Source organism: Chiloscyllium punctatum, chromosome 48 (assembly GCF_047496795.1).
Source record: "Chiloscyllium punctatum isolate Juve2018m chromosome 48, sChiPun1.3, whole genome shotgun sequence".
Classification (NCBI taxonomy): Eukaryota; Metazoa; Chordata; class Chondrichthyes; order Orectolobiformes; family Hemiscylliidae; genus Chiloscyllium; species Chiloscyllium punctatum.
In genome coordinates, this window is record NC_092786.1 from 44,528,434 (window position 1) to 44,547,519 (window position 19,086).

The following is a 19,086-nucleotide window of genomic DNA, read 5'->3' on the forward strand; positions in this document are numbered from 1 at the left end:
TGGAGCAATTTGTCCAAAGGAATCCCTTTGCAAATTCTACTTCAATGTAAGCCAGTACTTACGACTGTCTAGCTCAAACTCCACCAAGCTCACTGGGTGCCTGGGTAAGTCATGGTAGATAATACAAAGCATTGTAATAAGGCTAAGACAATATTGCTCTACATTCAGACGCTATGAGCAGAAATGTCCTATACCCTGAGTGATGCTAGTAATGACAAGAAATGTGGGAAAATACAGTAAGATTAAAGCAAATCTGAATCTTGAATAATTTTTTTTTCAATATTTCCCTGAAGGTTTCATCAGTGAGTTCATACTCAGGTTGAGACGTGGCCCAACATATCATATTCCTATTTAGCTTGCAGTTCTCCTGAGAAATCAGATGGCAAGAATTCCCAGCTTGAAAATCGGGTGGTTAATTAGCAGTCACAGTTCACTGCTTGCTTCTCCATGCCTCCACTTTAGTGTCCCTCCATCAATCCATTCTCAAATGTTTCATAGACAGTATTCTTCTCTAACCACTTGCCATCAGCAAATCACCAGTTTCGCTTTAGTAGCTTGACTGATTTCAGACCAACTCAGAATCCACTTCAGCCTCTCTGGACTTCATTTTAGAGCTCAGAGGCTCAATTGACTTGCTTGCTCCTATAGATCACTTTGATGCACCCATATAGGATGCATTTTATGGCAGTTTGCTGCATTTCTTAGTGCTCATATACATGCCTACTTGATGGTTACCAATCTCTGAATTGTACAGCTTTATAGCCAGAAAGCAGGAAGTATTAGTAGTTGAGGAGGATGGGGTGATGACAGTTGTTGAGTGGTGATGCTACTTAACAAGGCTTGTAGCCCATGAGCACTGATGAGGTTTGTGTGCAACAGCAGAGTTAGAGTCTGAGATAACAAAGAGATGGTCAAATTTACCTTTGTGGAGTGTAGATCATCAACCTTTTACTGCACTATTGTGCATTCTGTCTGACCGTGACAGTAGCTACGTCTGTGTCCAGAATGGTTACAATTGGTACTTGGCCTCCTCCAGTGGTCCACTGGGCAGAGGATGGCCCTCGTCTCGACCACCCCGTCCACCAGGATGTCTAGGCCACTATGTGGAAAGCTTCCTTTTCTCAGACACTTTCACTTCCCAAGAAGACAGATCATGAAGCAATTCCTGGCTCGTAGCATCTGAAGTGGTGTGCAGCTAAGCTTTAAATATGATGCCAGTGGGCTTGTATACAAGGAGGGGAATATTACCCCTCTTGCCATATGACTATACAAAGGTACCTAACAGGCTGAATGCGTAAATGTAAAGGAATGGAATACCATGTAGGAAAGATTGCTGTAAGTCATGAAGGGTCTTCCACCATGAAGTTCCCTGAAAATGGGAAAATGCAGCCCAACATCTCTACTGTTCACACTCTGTAACATTGTCATGACAAAGATGAAGATTGTCTGCTATGTCTGTCAACCATCTTTTCTGCTAAACTCCTCTCTCAGTCCATTCCAGCCAACTTTACCCTCATTCATTTGCAACTACACTTTTTAAAGAGTTTAGCACAGTTGTTCTGACTCAAGTTTCTCTTTCAAATTGAATGGTAAATTCTACCATTTTAGGGTCATTGTTTCCAAGGGGATCTTTTACTTTGAGCTCATTTCTTAAACCTGCCTCAATATACAATACTAGATCTAAAATAGACTGATCTCTGGTTGGATCCACAGCATATTGTTCTAGGAAGCTGTCCCAAATATATTCTTTTCATTCCTACTCATGGCTACCTCTGCAAATATGTTTTTCCCAATCTATATGAATATTAAGGTCACCTATGATTTAATGTACTGCCTCTTTCACACGTCCTCATTATCTCCTGAATTATTCTCTGTCTTACAGTTTAGCTACTGGTAAAGGTCCTATAGACTACTCCAAATATTGTCTTTTTCAGCTTGTTTTTTTTCACCTCTATTCATATAGATTCTATGTCTTCTAATCTAAGATCATTTTTTGACATTGTACTTATTCCACCTTACACAAACAAAACTAGTCCATAACCTTTTCTTCCAACTGTTCTTTTGAAAAGTCATGCATCCCTGAATATTTAGTTCCCAGCTTTGATGTCTTCAGAACCTTGGCTTCATAATGACTAAAAGATAATAGCCATTAACCTTTATGTGTGCAGTTAATTCATTTATTTTGTCCACAGTACTAAATACATTTAAATAAAGAACCATTAATTTAGCCTTTTTACAATATTTTCCCCGTTTGATCCCATGTACTGCTCATTTTAATGTTTGTTCACTCTGTTCCATTCCAGTGGTCCTTACCTGACTACATACCTTGCAATACTGCCATATCTTTGTGCTTTGAAAGCCTACATATCTTCTCTACAGCACTCCCACTTCACCCCTCCCAGAGATTATTACCTTGGAGGATCTGCTTTCTAATTTGGTTCTTAACTGTTAAAATTCTTTCTGTAGAACCTCCTTTCTAGCCCTATCAATGCTATTCCCTTCACTGCTTAAACCCTAATCACCAGCAATTGAGAGATCCAGGAAATAGGGAACTTATCTATTGAAAGTCACAAGTCAATGATGTTGCTGGAATCTGGTTAAAACATTCACTTGTATTGAAAGGGGGAAATTTCAGAATGAAAGGATTTCCCCCTCCATTTTATTCCCCATAAAACTGAATTATACCCTTCCAATTCTATGCAATATGAGTATTCTGTAAGCACTGTATTAGACACATTAACAAACCTGCAAATGACTTGTCTATTGGTTTATTAAAGGTAAATTTAAATGCACATAAGGTAGCTGCTACTGCAACAAGGATCCTTTTAACTAACCTGTAAGAGTTAGGATCTGAATGCTCTTGTAGCTGAGTGTCAGAAATAAAAGCATCATCTTCATCATCATCATCATCATCATCACCACTAGGGATACTTTCATCTGAGTCATACATAAACCCACTCTCAGATGGAGGCAAGAATGGCTTAAAGTACAAACATAAATGATTAAAATAGAACTAGTTGAAAAAACTTGAAACTATATAGTAATTAGTAACATATTTTGCAATATTATTGAATTTAACAGGAAAGTCAAGCATTCAATAAACTCTTTTCCATCCTATCCTGCAGCCATTTTCGGTATAGAATTTGTCAGAGGCATTTCAGGACAGTTTTATTTGGATAATGCTTTTTTTGACATAATGTAGGTAACTGCCCACAGCACAGCACAGCACCTGGGGAGTGAAATGCAATGTAGACCTAGAAAAAGTACAGGAGGTCAGGCGGCATCTGAAGGTCAGGAGATTCAACGTTTTGGGCAGGACCCTTCATCATTCAGTATCTCCTAGATGCTACGTAGACTTAACTTGAATATATGAAGACTGAATCAAGTTTTCACGATATAATAAAGTGAATCAAAATATTAATGGACTAATAAATTTTCACAAATACTTTTAAAGATATATTGCACTCACTTTGGCGACAAAATAATCCCACATACTGAGCTCAGGTGGAATAAACTTTTCTTTGTATGATGGTCTCTCTGCTGGTACTGGTGGTGGGGTTGAAGTTTCCTTTACAGGCCTACCAGGAACCAACATCTTCATATTAAATCTCCGTCGATATCGGTCAATGTCCTCTGGAGGAACTGTTCAAAGCAATGAGACAGATATACTGAATGAAACCTTTGGCAGTGTAGTTGCCTACATTGGTCATAATGGTTGACGTAAACTCAAACATCTTAATTTAACATTATTACCTTAAGATCCTTAGATTAATAGTCCAAAAATAAATAAAAGTGGACTTCAAGCTCTTTACCAGACAGTCAACAGGAATTATTAAAAGTTGATAAGAATCATTCTCAAAGATAACACAAAAGGTCCAGATTGTACTAATTATTAATTTGGTTTCTTTCAAATACAATAAAGACAGAATGTACTTAAGATTAATCCTGAACTATCCATTTATTTTCAAACGACAAGCATGGAAAGTTAGCAATGATTCCACACAAATATTTGTTCAGGTGTGAAAAGAGGACATATATTAATAAGTTGATACAAAAGCTGATAATCAGTGGAAGATAAATTAAAAGTTATTTTGCAGATTAAAACTTCGACCCCAAATGCTCCGGAAATTCATTTATTTTGCTGACATCTGAGCACAGTCACAAAGTTACCTTCAACTAACAAAAAACTTTGAAAAGGTTTTATCAAAATTTCCAGTCAAAATCAGAATACATCATAGTTGCACTTTAAGATAAATTTATTTGGGCTGTCAAATCTGTGTTTGACTCAATCCAGCCAGTTTTCTGCCAAATGGATGTTGTATCAAAATTCACCCAGTGAATTTTAGTTTACAGATCACAGCAAAATTGCATACCCTATACAGTAAAAACAGCAAGTTAGATAATTTTGTTCATTCATTACAGTGCTGCTATTTCAGACACTATTGAATCTCTCAATTATGTCAGCCTTCCACTACACTCCAAATCATGCTATTTTAAATCACATTTTGTTAATTACAAAGTGATACCTATACATAAAGGGATTAGATGTTATAATAAAATGCATCTTTTTGATTGGGTAACAGCTTTAGAGAAGTTTAAACATATTACAATTTTTCTGAAATGTAGATTTATTTACAGATCTATAGTATTTTTGGGAACAGAAAAAGGAAGAAGAAAGTTACTCCAAGGAAGGGACAAGTTCCAACCCAAGAAAAGCACACTACACTCCACAGCAACCAACATTACCACTCACCATCCAGTCCTGTGGTGTGCTGTGTACCAGTCTCACAGCTGGAAGAGACAGGCACAGCTACTGGTCCTGTCTTCAAGTCAGTATGTTGTCCCAAATTTGGTACAGCTGAAATATATGGTTCACCTGTACCACAAATTAGTTTTTAATTTAAAATACGTACCATTCAATTCTGAAATCTTGGTGCTGAAAAAAATAATTCTGCTCCATTACTTTAGGGCTTTATATTCAGTACTTGGTAACTGAATTTTATTGCTCTTAATTTACAAATATATCCAATAATTTTGAAATGAATAAAACTAAAATCTATTGTATCCTTTAAAGGGAGAACCTCAACACTGTTAATGGTTATCTAAATCAATAAATACAGCCTACCATTGAGAGTTCAAGAGTTTATTACTACTTGATTGCAGGTATCTTCACGCTGGGGAAAAGAATTTGAACCTCACCATCACTTAAGTGATATATGACTTGCAGACTACTGCTCAAAATAATTTCATCAGTCAAAATGAAGTTTTGAGGTTATAAATCAGATGTGGGAAAAATAATCTCAAACAAGACTGAAAAAAAAACATTCAGAAGCATCAATAGTAATGCCACAAACTAGATATGATAAAAAGCATAATTTATAAAGTAGTAACATTCAGGATTCCCCAGTCACACTAAGAGTGCATGTATGGAATGCACAGTATGCTGAAGATGATGAATGCAAATATAAATGTGGTGTCACAACCAAATACAAACAATTTAGGGAGAACCACATCAATCTCAGTTTTAAAATTAACACTTGATTTATCATCATGTAGCTTATATGGAAGAAAGTTTTAAACTTCTACCATGTGATGTTAAATACACTGTATAAAATCAAGTTGCTGTTACTGGTGTTATATAATAAATTAATGTACCTGGTGTAAGTTCTGGCCGTTTTTTGGGTTTTACTATCGTTTTTGCACCTCCCCCAAATACTGCAGCCCAAGTTCGATTATTTAGTGGATGAGCAACTAATCGAAAGAGTTCTTTGCTATCTTGAGTAGCAAGACCATGGATCAAAAGGCTTAAGTAAACACCAATCACTGCCTCACAAAGCAACACACTTAATTTGGGTTGATCATCTTCCTGAGCTGTTCCAAGAAGATTAATGAGTGATGAAACACCTGTAAGAAATAAATGGTGTATTTTAACTAATCAAGTCAGAAGAAAGCATTTTTGTAGACTATTTGAGCAGGTGCTATCCAGCTCGTACACAGAATTACAAAGAATGTAGAGTACCAGCTTGTTATTCAATAAGTTTTTACCATCTTGCAACATATTTTTTCTACCTTACCAGGCCAATGTGAAGGTGAAGAGTTAGGAGTTACATGTTCTTCAATGCTTTCAGTCCGCAATCTACGTCTTTCACCTAACAGAAGTCCCTGATAAACCATTCCTGTAAACAGGTTTGTAGCTGTTTGACTGTGAAAAAGAATAATTTTTAAAGAAGTCATTTCAAGTTTTGATAAAATAATTATTTATTGAGACCAATGGGACATCAGTCATGTAAAGTGAGGTTATAGAAACATTTTGATCTAGAATAGCCTGACAGACAACTGAATCTCAAGGATTATTTTACATTGTGAGGATGTCTTAAAGCAAAACTAAATAGTTTGATGAACATCAGTATAATGAATAAATTTACCTGTAGCTGTGACTGTCACACAAAGACTGGTAAATACAAGCCGAGAGTGAAGCAGCCAAAGTATGCAGAATGAAAACCTAATATGGAATACAGTACATTAAGTAGTCAAAGGATAGCTGGTAGAAATACTTCACATGAATATAACTATGGCCTATATTGCTTTATCAGCACAGAGGAAATTTCTTGAATTACTAAATGCTTAATCATGAATTTAGGCACACATTGGAAAAGCCAGAGATTAATGACCCTCAAGCATGCACAGAGTTAACCAATTAAAACTGTATCCATCTGTCCATTGTTTATAGACAAGAACAACCTACATATTTAGGAAATATTTCTGTTTTACACATTAACTGGAGCCAAATATGAAGAATGTTAGTTAGTAGTCACAAGGTAACTTTCTCATGCCTACTAATCAGCCAAACCAGTTGGATAGTTAGCAACTATGCCCTAAAGTACGATAGACCAATCTGGCTCAGATACTGCTTATTAATTTTTCACTGAGAGTTGGTTTGATTGTAAAGCTCTATGGTTGACATGTTATCTTGAACCTTGTGAAAAATATCTTCTCCTCTAAAGCAGAATATGAAGCCCACTGACAGGTGTTTATTCACCTAAAGATGAGTTTCATAGTAAATGTGTAACTGCAACCAATGCTATTAACATTTTGAAAAACAGCAAGCCTTAATAAAATTGTTACCTTTTCATCCTTAAGACCTGGAAGAGGTGGAAAACTCATCTGGACCACGGTGTACAGAATGTCATGGATATGGTTACTCAAATGCATGACAGGGTTGGCTATCACAGTTTTGGTTGAAGCAATGCTTGCAGAGAGAAGGGGCAAAGTGGTTGGTAAAGGAAGTGGAGACTGAAGCTGTTTCATGGTAGTTTCCTGTCAGAAAGTAAAATCAATACTGAACAATCATATAAGCTTATAATGAGTTAACACAGTCAATACAAGATTTCTAGTGATATAAAGTGGGCAACCTGCCCATGTTAACGAAAACACAAATGGAGAACGACAAATTCTTTACTAATAATCTACCTTGTCAATCCCAAACTTGTTGTAAAAGTCCATATATCAAAAGAAAACTGACTGGTCCAAAAGAATAAATTGAAAAATAGCCCTCAAGATTGGTCTATGACTAGCCCCAATTTTCTCAAGGCAATCAAGTAACAAATCCATATTTATCACGTTGTATTTCAAGTCTATTATTAGTGTCTTGGGATCACATTTCACATTTATTTTCCTCTCCTTGTGAAGGCCAAAATCAATTAACCTCATACATGGCAACTTAAAGTAATGACAATTGAATGCGGAGAACCACGAATATGTCAACTTAAATAGCAGTTATAGTCAATATTCATCAATTCTATTAGAGGCTTTTCTTTAAGAAAAGTATGCAAGTATAAGTAGCTAATTGTACTCATAACATTTTAAGGATTAAGTGAAAAAGCAGCAGCTGATAAAGATAAATCTAATTTGAATTTATTCCCAGCTCCTGCTGTCATGTGCAAGAAAATTGTGGGCGGCACGGTGGCACAGTGGTTAGCACTGCTGCCTCGCAGCGCCGGAGACCCGGGTTCAATTCCCACCTCAGGCGACTGACTGTGTGGAGTTTGCACGTTCTCCCCGTGTCTGCGTGGGTTTCCTCCGGGTGCTCCGGTTTCCTCCCACACTCCAAAGATGTGCAGGTCAGGTGAATTGGCCATGCTAAATTGCCCATAGTGTTAGGTAAGGGGTAAATGTAGATGTAGGGGTATGGGTGGGTTACGCTTCGGCGGGGCGGTGTGGACTTGTTGGGCCGAAGGGCCTGTTTCCACACTGTAAGTAATCTAAATCTGATCTAATCAAAATTATCTTGCTTATTTGAAGGTTGTCTTAAAATCTTTAGGCTAAAAAATCTCCAAGAGGAGAGACGTTATTAACAAACCTTCATTGCAAACTATAAAACTTTACTGACTTGAGGTGCTCTTAAAGATATTGGTTTTGGTTCAGCACAGAATGGTAACACATGGGTTGCAGGTAACCATGAACACTGGCATGGTCTGTCTGAACTTACATTTTAAGGTAATCAACTATAACCTAAATTACAATTTTTGGATCAAGCAGAAGGAAGCAGCTTATTCTGTACATTGCCTGCTAGTCAAGGATGCAGTCTGTAAATCAGTGGATATCATAGGATAAAACCCATATGTGCTGATGAATCCATGAACTTGCGTCATAGAGTTATAGAAATGTATAGCATGGAAACAGACCCTTCGGTCCAACTAGTCGATGTCGATTAGATATCGCAAGCCAAACTAATCCCACCTACCAGCACCCGGCCCATATCCCTCCACTGCAAGATGACCGGAGACAAAATAATATGGGAGAAATAAAATCCAACAGAAAATTTATAGCATTTAAAAGTTATATTTGGAACATAGGAGAAAGCTGGTTTAGTTGAACTTTATGGAAGGAATAGTGATGACATTTAATGCAGAAAATTACTATTTTCAGATATCTGTCCTATGCAACATTTAGGATTTTGTATTCCGATGCATGTCAGTGAGCCTCACAACTAGGCAATTCATCACTGTTCTAGTCTTATGGTTGTTACATACTTATCCCAGTGACTGGCCAGTCAGGTTTCTGATCCTGAATGGTGTGCTTCTCTTGCATTTTTAAAATTACAGGCCCCCAGCTAAATCTAAAAATGAAACTGTTGGCTGGAGTGGTGGAATAATTAATGCTATCTGAGCCAAAATATTTTAATAGCAGATTATAGTAGGGATAAAGATGGTAAGCTGACCTTCTAGAGATTGTATAATAGCACAAAACTTCTGCAGGATGCAATGCTGGACTCAAAGAATGATATGACATCATAATAGTAAATGATGTGGATTACTGGCATTACCTTCTACATCAACGGATACTTATTCTTTAAAAAGATTTTTAAAAATCATACAACACCAGGTTATAATGCAACAGGTTATTTTGGAAGCTTTCAAATAAACCTGTTGGACAAGAACCTAGTGTTGTGTGATTTTTAACTGTTGTCCACTCCAGTCCAACAGTGACACCTCCAAGTCTTTATAAAGAGACATTGTCAGGTTACAGATGCATACCATTGGATAGACAATGTGTTGAATCTTACAAGCGCCAAGGCGGCAGATATGTGGAATGGTCAGCAGCAAATTCTGAAATAAGAGTACCAGGTTTTGCCAGAAACAGGATCACCAGCTACCAGTCTGTGATAGGTAAATACTTAGCCCAATTAAAGCCTCACTTTCATACATCATCAGGGTTTTCCTTGGAGGCGATGAGAGCTGGGAGGGGACATTAACGCTACTAATTAATCACTCAGCAATGGGATTCAACAACCTCATTCATAGCATGCAGTTGTGGTCATGTGAGATTTTTAATTTGTCCTAATGCTGTACAGTGCACCTTAATTTGAAGGCACATTCATTTTTTTCTTAATGCGATGAGGGTCTACAATCTATAATTATTATCCTAAACTAGAGATAAATGGGATTTTGTTTTTTAGTTCTGCGAAGAAGACTTCCTTTTTGAAAAGGTCAGAAAGTAATTTTAAACAGCAAGTTCAAAACAGTATTTCCAACCAAACATCGGACATAAACTAAATGACCAGACAAGCTACCTTATGTGATGATTACTGATGTGTTTAAGAGATCTGTTTTTACACCATACAGAAAGCAAGGCCATGGGCCACAAGCAGGCTCAGTTCAAAAACAGCAAAAGTTCATAGCAGTAGAAGGACAATTTAGTTTTGGCTGTGTCTGAGCTATTAGAGCTTGAAAAAAAAAGTTGTTTTTCCCTTTTGCAGGCTAACTCACTGACTTTTCATCATTGACCTCTGTGTGCCTTAAGGAGAGATGGAGAGAAGCACCTTTGGTGAATGCGTAGGAGATCACTGAAACGAATTACTCGTGGCCTTGACAGTTGAGTAATAAATGTATAAATGAAGGTAGCACTGATGCATTAATAGGGTTGAGTGTCAGTAAAGGATATTGCTAGGGAAAAGGATTGTCTTTCTTTGTGATGTTTATGATCTTTCCAATTTTTTTCTTCTCTTGTGTGTTGGTATACTTTCAATAATGGGAAACAAGTTTGAAGTGTGAATCTGTTCAGAGGCTGACCACTGTGGTAACCAAATTGCAAAGATAAATACAAAATAAAACTTATGCTCTGTCAAGTCAGGTTTCATTCTGGAATTTGACTTATTGAGATTGGCATCAGCTGAATCATAATGTTATGTGGTACCCCACCTCTCCTGGAAGGGCTACCAGCCAGATGTCACAGTGAGGCCTTCCATTTGGCTTCCCATTTTCCTGGTATGCACAACTTACTTAATTGAATGAAGCTCTCAGAGGTAACTTCTTCATTGATTACCTACTGAAGAATCATGATTAACAGCTTGCTGCGATTACTTTCAGGTTCAGCCTTAGAATAGAGACCAAGATCAGGGTTGCAATCCATAATATGACAATTCAGCCCAGTGGGTCTGATTTTCACCCTGGAAAGACTTCAGGAGCAGCAGAAAAAATTGGATTAATTTGCATACGATAGGTGAGCTGTTAGTGCTACATTAGCACTTACAGGCAGCATCCCGATTCTGAGGAAGGGTAGGGAAAGGGGTGTGTATTCTAATAGCTTCTTCAAAATCCTTTAAGGAGGATGATCACACACTTTCTAGGACCAGGGACATACTAGACTCCGATGTCTCTCTAGTGTGTGACCAAGGTGAAAATCAGACTCAACTGGCTGAATTTTCATGGTTGGAGATCAGTATCAATGTCAAAAAACCCAAAAGTAGTAACAGTGAGACATTTGTTGCAATTTTCCCGAAGGCTGGATTTATGTGGTAGTAAGATCCTACTTTGCATGTCGCAAGAATGCTCCCACTTGAAACAAGCAACTGATATGGCTGCCAATTTTCATAATTGGTCAGTAATAAAAGTGGGTAGATTGGGAGTGGTAACAAGGAAGCAAATTCAGTGTTGCAATTTATGCTACTGCCTTCTTCCAGCGAGTGGAGACCATTGAAATCAGTCTATTCATTTTTCTTTATGGGGGTGGGAGACACAGTACAACAGCAAAAAGAAAAATGTGAAAAACAAAAATACACTTTTAACCAGTATATATAAGGAAACATGAAGCAAAATATGTTACTTAATTGAAAACATTGAAATGTAGGACTTCTGGATTCTCACAATTAAAGCCATATGGTGGTATTTCACTCTGCTTCATTTACTGACCACTTCTAGAGTCTTATACCTGCTGTGATTCTTGTAATAGAAAGATAAGTTCCATTCTGACTGAAGCTAAGCCACCACCTTGAGCTCCATGCAAACTGCAATAGCTTAGAAAAACTCGAAGCAGGGCTTGATTTTTCCGCAGCCACCATTTCCGTCTTTCTGCATGTTCTTGCTTTGCTTGCAGCCTCCGCCGATCGATCTGATGCCTTTCATATGAAGCTCCTTCTGTGTTTTCAGTTATATCCTCCTGGTCAAGTGAGCTACTGATCTTTGTATCAATGTCAATGACAGAGTCTTTAGTTTCAGTTTTATAATTGCAGATTTGATGCATTGCACAAATCTCTTTTTCTAACCAGTTGTACAGTTGAAATCGGAGCTTCCCTCCATCTACTTCATATCCTGTAGCCAATGTCCTAAGTTCAGTCATTAGGATTTTCAAGCATGCTCTGAATTTTAACTGTTCTGCAATTACATCAACCCATGAGTCAGAGGAAGTGGAATCTTCTTTTGGAGGAGACCGAGACTCTTTAGGAATACATTTTTTCTTATCGTCAGCCCTGTGCTTTATTTCTGCATCTTTCATATTCAGCCCACCAGCATCCTCCTCTTCAAATTCATCATCTTTCTCATCATCCCATTCAAGTTTTAGTGGTTCTTCAGCAAATGACATTATTGGCTGACTCCAATCAAAGGCAGCAGTATTACTGGTTCCCCCATCCAGACCAGAAGAATCTGCTACAGTCTGCGTCCACTCAGTACGTCCAGTGATTCCACCATGATTATCAACACCATTTTGCCCTTTGGTACTCAATGTGCCATTTTCACTTTTGAAGGATATTTTTGATTTTTTCAAGATCTTTGGTATCTTAGACAGTACCTCAAGAGCTAAGACAGGGCAGCCAACTTTAAAGTGGGCATTTGCTGTGGAAAAAAATAATTTCCTCTCAATAAGGTTGATTTCATCTTCACTGCCTTTGTCTGTTACAAGTCCTAAAGTAGCCAAAGATCCTTCAGGTGAAGCAAAATGTCTCCGCATCAACAAAGGGTGAGCACGAAGATAATTGTAAAAGCTGAATACTACAGGATTGCAAGATTTTATGAGGACTCCTGTAACATAACAGAAAAACATATTTACAGCAGTTAGAGTTACAAGTTTAGACATAATCATTTGAAATTTTGAAGCAACCGATTGTGCGGTAACCATTCACAAGGTCTGAGCCTTGTGACATCATGTATCAAGCTCTGGGTGGAGAGTGGAGGTGAGTAAGCTGAGGAGGGAAGGGGTTTAACAAGGATCTCACATGAGCAATCAGTGGTTTTAGGGTGATAGTGTTAGCCAGCAGTAGCCCACGAGACAGAGGTTACACTTTGTGGGGTTAGGCATCCAGAAAGGTTTGTCTTTTTGCACATGGTCTTGGATTGGTTTCCTCGACTATTGCCTGAGGTGGCACTTGCCATTTTAGTGATATAAGACCCATCTAGGATGTGAAAAAAGGGTGCTACATGACTCAATTTCAAGGACTAAAATCTAGATACAAAGGAAAATAAAATCACCCAAAAAATGCAGCTAAAGTGCAACAAGATAGGGGCTTTAACAAAATTAAATTCTCTGGAATAGAAGAGACAGTGGCAGCATGAGTACAAAGCTAGCTGAGTGACAGGTAAGAGACTGTAGTATACTCTTCACTTGATTCTTCATACCTGGATGCTTGTCACTACCCTTTATAGGTTGTTCCAGAAGTGTATCCAATGCCTTAGAGTAATCCTTCAGAGTCCAATATGCAATACTTCGCAAAAATGGATCAGGATGTAATTGGCTTGGCACAAATTCAGATCCGTCTGCTTTACAGCCCAGAACTTTTTCATAGAGAATAAATTTACAGGTAGAGGATGTTTCATAGTCAGCTTCATACAATCTTGCAATAACCATGGCCAATTGAATGTCATCCATTTTTTCGAGACACACCTGTCAAGACATGGGCAAAAGTCCTGCCTTTGTGAAGATTAGGAGTCAGGAAACCATGCACAAGTGAGAGTAAACAATGGCAAATGATTCTGCAGGAAAAGTACTATAGTTTTATTGCAACATTTGGAATTTTGATATTAAAAATGTTATAAATCATATTTTCTCCTTAGACAAAGACAAAGATTAGAACTTGAAAAGACACTACAAAAGTAAATGTTGTTACTTATTAATTTAATAATCTTGGCACCTCAAATACATTGTTACTAAGCTGGGAAATCCTCAGAGCTTTAGTTCTAAGTAAAAAGGGTTATCAGTTACAGCAGATAAATATTATTAAAAACAAATTGTTGTTGTGACTAGATGTTACCATGAAGAAAGTCAGTCAATTATGATTTGAACAAGGACGACCAACCTTACCTCAATAGCATCCTTTAAAGAACCAGCCAAAAGGAAAAATGCTGCAGACTGTTCAAATCGCTGTTTACCCAGCAAAGCAAATGCATTTTTCAAAGCTGCTTTACGCCATCTGTCTTCACTAAAATTGTGTTTGAAAAACTCGGTCATCTTTTGATCGTGCTGAGATCTGAGACAAATACACAACAGTTCTGTTAAATTCGAACACATGAAGTTATACCAACACAAGTCATTTGAAATAAAAAGCTGAACATCTACTTTGTATGCTCCTCATCATTCTTCAAATGTTATGCATAACAAAGCATTTCAGTTGTGAATTGATAAATTTAAATAATCCTGCAATTCTCTACCTTTTAACATGTGCACGAATATTTTCAAAACACATTTAGATGGTACTGCAAGTGGCTTTCTATATGCATAAATCATATCAATATACAAGTTATATTGTGCAAAAACCAACAGAAAATATCAAAATGTTTCATGGAATAAAAAGTAGGAAAGTTGTATCTCCTGGCTGAAGTCCAGATCTTTATTGACGCACTGAAAATCAGCTAGCTCAGCATAGATGAATTCGAGCTATCAACTACCTGAGATGGTCAAATTCAATCCTAGGCTATATCAATAAGATATATCTGTAAATTAAAATTCCTATGCTATTTTGTCTTAAGCTGCCTGCACTTTTGGAAATCCAAAATGGCAGTTCAGTAAGGCTCTTGAGCCTGGGGCTCATCTGCTTTTCTTTTCTTAATTCTCTTTTCTTGTTCTTTTTCTTCCTTTTACTTGCTTCTTGCGAAGAGCTCGGTCATGGCGGTGGCAGGGCGAGTCCATAACAGACTTGTGGCTGCCACGAGGCGAGACCAGTGCAGACTCGTGGCAGAGGCATCAGAGATGCGTTTAAGCGCCCAGCAGCTTCTGCATTGATGAGGTGCAGGGAGTTTTGGTTTTGTGTGGCATCTGCATCCAGTGCAGACTCATGGAGGCTGCGGTGAAGGCAGGCTTTGGGCTGGTGTCAGACACAGAAACATAGAAGATAGGGGCAGGAGAAGACCATTGAGCCTTTTGAGCGTGCCCCACTATGGCTGACCGTCCAACTCAATAGCCTAATCCTGCTTTCTCCCCATAACCTTTGACCCCATTCACCCTAAGTGCTGTATCTAGCTACCTCATGAATATATTCAATGTTTTAACATCAGCTACTTCCCGTGGTAATGAATTCCACAGGTTCACCACTCTTTGGGTGAAGAGATGTCTTCTCACCTCTTTCCTAAATGGTCTACTCTGAATCCTCAGACTGCAACCCCTGGTTCTGGACAACTGGCATCTACCTTATCTGGTCCTGTGAGAATTTTATAAGTCTCTATGAGATTCCCCCCTCATTCATCTAAATGCCAGCGAAAACAATCCTAATCTAATCAGTCAATCTCTCCTCATATGTCAGTCCCACCTTCCCTGGAATCAGCTTTCTCCCCATAACCCTTTGCCATTGGAATGCAGGAGAAGGGGGCTGAGAAAATTAGCAGACATGATTGAATAGCGGAGCAGACTGGATGGGCTGAATGACCTAACTTCTGCTCCTCTGTCTATGGCCTAAGGTGGTAGCTGTATTGGCAAGGTGGGCCCAGAGCAGACTCTTGGCAGCAGAATAGAGTTTGGGCTGGTGTGGGACCCAGTGGCATCGGTGGTGGCTGCAGTGCAAGTCCACTGAGGGCTCATAGTGACAGCGGTGTCGGTGGAGGCAAGATGGCACCAAAAGGTGGTGACTCTTGTTCCAACAGTGCAGTGTGGGAACTCGTGGCTAGCTGCTCCAGGCTCATGGCTGAGCACTTGACAAGAAGGACTCTAAAGCTGTACTTTATTTCTTTATTTTTCTGCTTTTAAATTCAATGTTTTGGTATATTTTTCTGTGTTTCAAGATGGCGCGGGAGAATGACAACACCATACTACACTTTTCACATTATTTTCTAACAAATTACACCTGATAATAAATAAGTTAAGTCTATTGACAATCTTGATTTGTGAACACTGGTATAAAGAAATAATATATTACACATGAATTTCCCAATTCCTCAACATTTTTAAACAAACGTGAGACCTTCTGATCTTCAGCACGTCAGGACCATCTTCATAAACAATTCCAAACTTGCCAACCATTTTCCCTCCAGTAACATTCTGATTTCTAAACTATGCCAACCCTTCAGTTGAAGCTACTGCCAAATTTTTGGGTTTCCAGTGTAATAGGGCATCCAGTAGTTATGAATCTGAGGTGACAGTTACACATTCAAGAAAGAATTTTGAGTGTCTTTCTAATGCTTTGCCTGAAGCACTGGCTTAAGGGAAAACTGTAATATAGTTTTTTTCAGGATTTACTGCTATGTTTATTAGAGAATGTAACCCAAAAACAAGAAAAATAAATTTCTGCTTGGCAAAAGAAATAGATCTACACTGAAAACAAACTTGGGCACTTACTGTCAAAATGAAGAACACAAATTCAATATCTATCTTGAAGTTAGGTAAAGGATAGCGAGGATCAAACTTTTGATGATTATGTAGGACTGCATGAAAAGCATTGTGGAAAGTATCAAAGTGGACTTAAAATTAATTGCTAAAGTAACCCAGATGACTAAACATCCATGCTGGGTTCATGGTAGAAGCTTCGGATAGCATAAACATCATAACTGAGACACAATATTTTCAAAATTACAATCTTCCCCTAACTTAGTTCCTGTTTGAGCAGAAGCGAAGAAACAAAGAAAAAAACCTTTCCATACTAAATAAAAACTATTTTGCTGAGATGGAGAAGAGGTCATTATTTAATGTAAAGAGTTCTCAAACCAACTTAGTCAAATCAGTAATAGAAGAAATACAAACAGACAGCCTTATCATTGAGGTTTACAAAAGATAATGGCATACGATTTTCAATATTCAGGGTTAGTGCTGTTCGAAAGACACAACTTGAAGTGAGAATAGATATTAACAAAAAAGCTTCGCTGTTCACTTTTGTCCTAAATGGCCTTAGTATGTATTTTTATTACAGACATACCTGAATAAGCCCCAAAGTACAGCCTTTTTCTTTATAGCAAGATAAAATAATGCAGCATCCATTGCAGCATTATTTCTTTGGAAAGCAGCTTTAGCAACCTGTGTAAAAAGTGAAAATAAAGCACTTTCACAAATATATCCTCGCATTTGGGATTGGGAGCAACTGATGCAATTAGAATTGTGACACAACTGCTACATCTAAAGTACTGTTGCCATAGTCCATATTGGTAACAATATATAAATGGATTTTTCACTTTTAAAGGGAGTGATAGTAGTAGATAGAATTAGAAGGAAGTAGAGCACTAATGTAAATGGGGTTAAAACAGAAATATGGCCTAAAAAGCACCACTTTGCATTACACAGACAATAGCAAGGAATTAGTCACTATTGGAATATATATATATGGGCTGCAAAACTATGGAAAAGAAACTGTGAATAAATCTGTAGACACATTGAGAAACAGAACTGTAGACTTGCAATCTGAAGCATTTAGGAGTGCGAAGCATATTCCAGGAAATAAAAAGGAAAGGTAAGGAAAATACTGAAAATCAATTCCCACAAACAGAAAGATTAATCAACATGAAAACTTGAAAAAGCATTTGATGGTTATAATTTAGGCAGATAATTTAAATGATAAAATGTAGGAAATACAAATAGTATGGAGGAACAACAGAAAAGAGGTAATGACAACGTTGATAACAGAGCAACAAAATTTATATTCACATAAGGTCTTTAAAAGACAATCGTTTGGTAGTACGAGCCTTGAGTAATATTTTTAAAAAGTACACTGTAGCATCAGTATGTCCCTTCAGCTGTTTGCAACAAACAAAATACTGGCTGTACCAAAGCCTGTACTTGCAAAACTTGCAACAGTGTCTGACTCTAGATGTAACTTTACACGTGCTAGATAATCTTGAGCTTGTGAGGAATTACTCTGGTAACTGAATTTGAGATTGCTAGTTGGGCTTGCTGTGTTGCATGTACTTGAAGCTACATATGTTAACACACAGGCTCTTTGCAGAGATAAAGAAGAATTACATACACTGAGCCTGTTTCAACTCAACAAAATAAGACCAGCCACTGATTCATTTCTCAAGTAAATGCCCTGATCAAAGTGTTAAACTGCCCAGTTAATAGCTTAACTATTAACCTGCATTAATCACTGCATTTTCCATAGGCAATGCCTCTACCAAAGTTCACTTGCCAATCAATCATTCAGTGTTCTCTTGTCATGCAGTATAAATGTTGGTTTTTCCCTTGAATTTGCATTCTTGTAAAATGTCCTGATGAGCACAAGAGGAAAAGCTTTGGCAAAATTAATCTTTTTCTCAGCAATGCCTTTAACAGATACTAAAGCTGCAAGTTACTTCATAAATGTGTAAGAAAAGCGGGCTCTGAGGCAAAGGAAGAAAAATTCAGAAACAGACCGATAGTTATTTTAATCAACTCATTTGAACATGTTATGGCACACCTGGGGCAGGTAGGACTTGTATCTGGTCCTCCTGGCCAAGAGACAGAGATACTATCACTGTGCCACAAAGCTCCTTAAAAGTGACTGATTAAAATCCCTTCTTTGATCAAGTTTAAGACCAAATGGAGGTAGTGAGACAACAGAGCTTGGAATCCGAATAATAAAGGGTCACAGGAATTTTGGATATTACAAGAAGGGAATGTTAATACCATTTGGGCACAAGAATTTTATATTGATGGACTAGGAACCAAATAAGGAGGATTCTATGAACAATTGTGACTCAGGGCTGATCTTTGTGGGCGGCACGGTGGCAGAGTGGCACAGTGGTTAGCACTGTTGCCTCACAGCGCCAGAGACCTGGGTTCAATTCCCGCCTCAGGAGTTTGGAGTTTGCACATTCTCCCAGTGTCTGCGTGGGTTTCCTCCGGGTGCTCTGGTTTCCTCCCACAATCCAAAAATATGCAGGTTAGGTGAATTGGCCATGCTAAATTACCCATAGTGTTAGG

At 38.0% G+C, this 19,086-nt stretch overlaps 1 protein-coding gene across 4 annotated transcripts in view; it reads right to left on the reverse strand.

The window, feature by feature from the left end:
* Nucleotides 1–19,086, reverse strand: part of dmxl2 (Dmx-like 2) — a 141,772-nt gene that overhangs the window by 39,365 nt on the left and 83,321 nt on the right. For 3 of the 4 annotated variants that reach the window (XM_072565098.1, XM_072565097.1, XM_072565096.1), the window contains exons 21-30: nt 17,111–17,208; nt 14,074–14,239; nt 13,392–13,656; nt 11,710–12,797; nt 7,126–7,317; nt 6,426–6,502; nt 6,075–6,202; nt 5,656–5,904; nt 3,470–3,642; nt 2,835–2,980 (exon numbers count right to left, since the gene is read on the reverse strand). In XM_072565098.1, the coding sequence (XP_072421199.1) occupies nt 2,835–2,980; nt 3,470–3,642; nt 5,656–5,904; nt 6,075–6,202; nt 6,426–6,502; nt 7,126–7,317; nt 11,710–12,797; nt 13,392–13,656; nt 14,074–14,239; nt 17,111–17,208 (2,582 nt within the window). Of the gene's footprint in view, nt 1–2,834; nt 2,981–3,469; nt 3,643–4,753; nt 4,877–5,655; nt 5,905–6,074; nt 6,203–6,425; nt 6,503–7,125; nt 7,318–11,709; nt 12,798–13,391; nt 13,657–14,073; nt 14,240–17,110; nt 17,209–19,086 lie in introns of all 4 variants that reach the window. The other variant, XM_072565099.1, reaches the window with a different exon arrangement.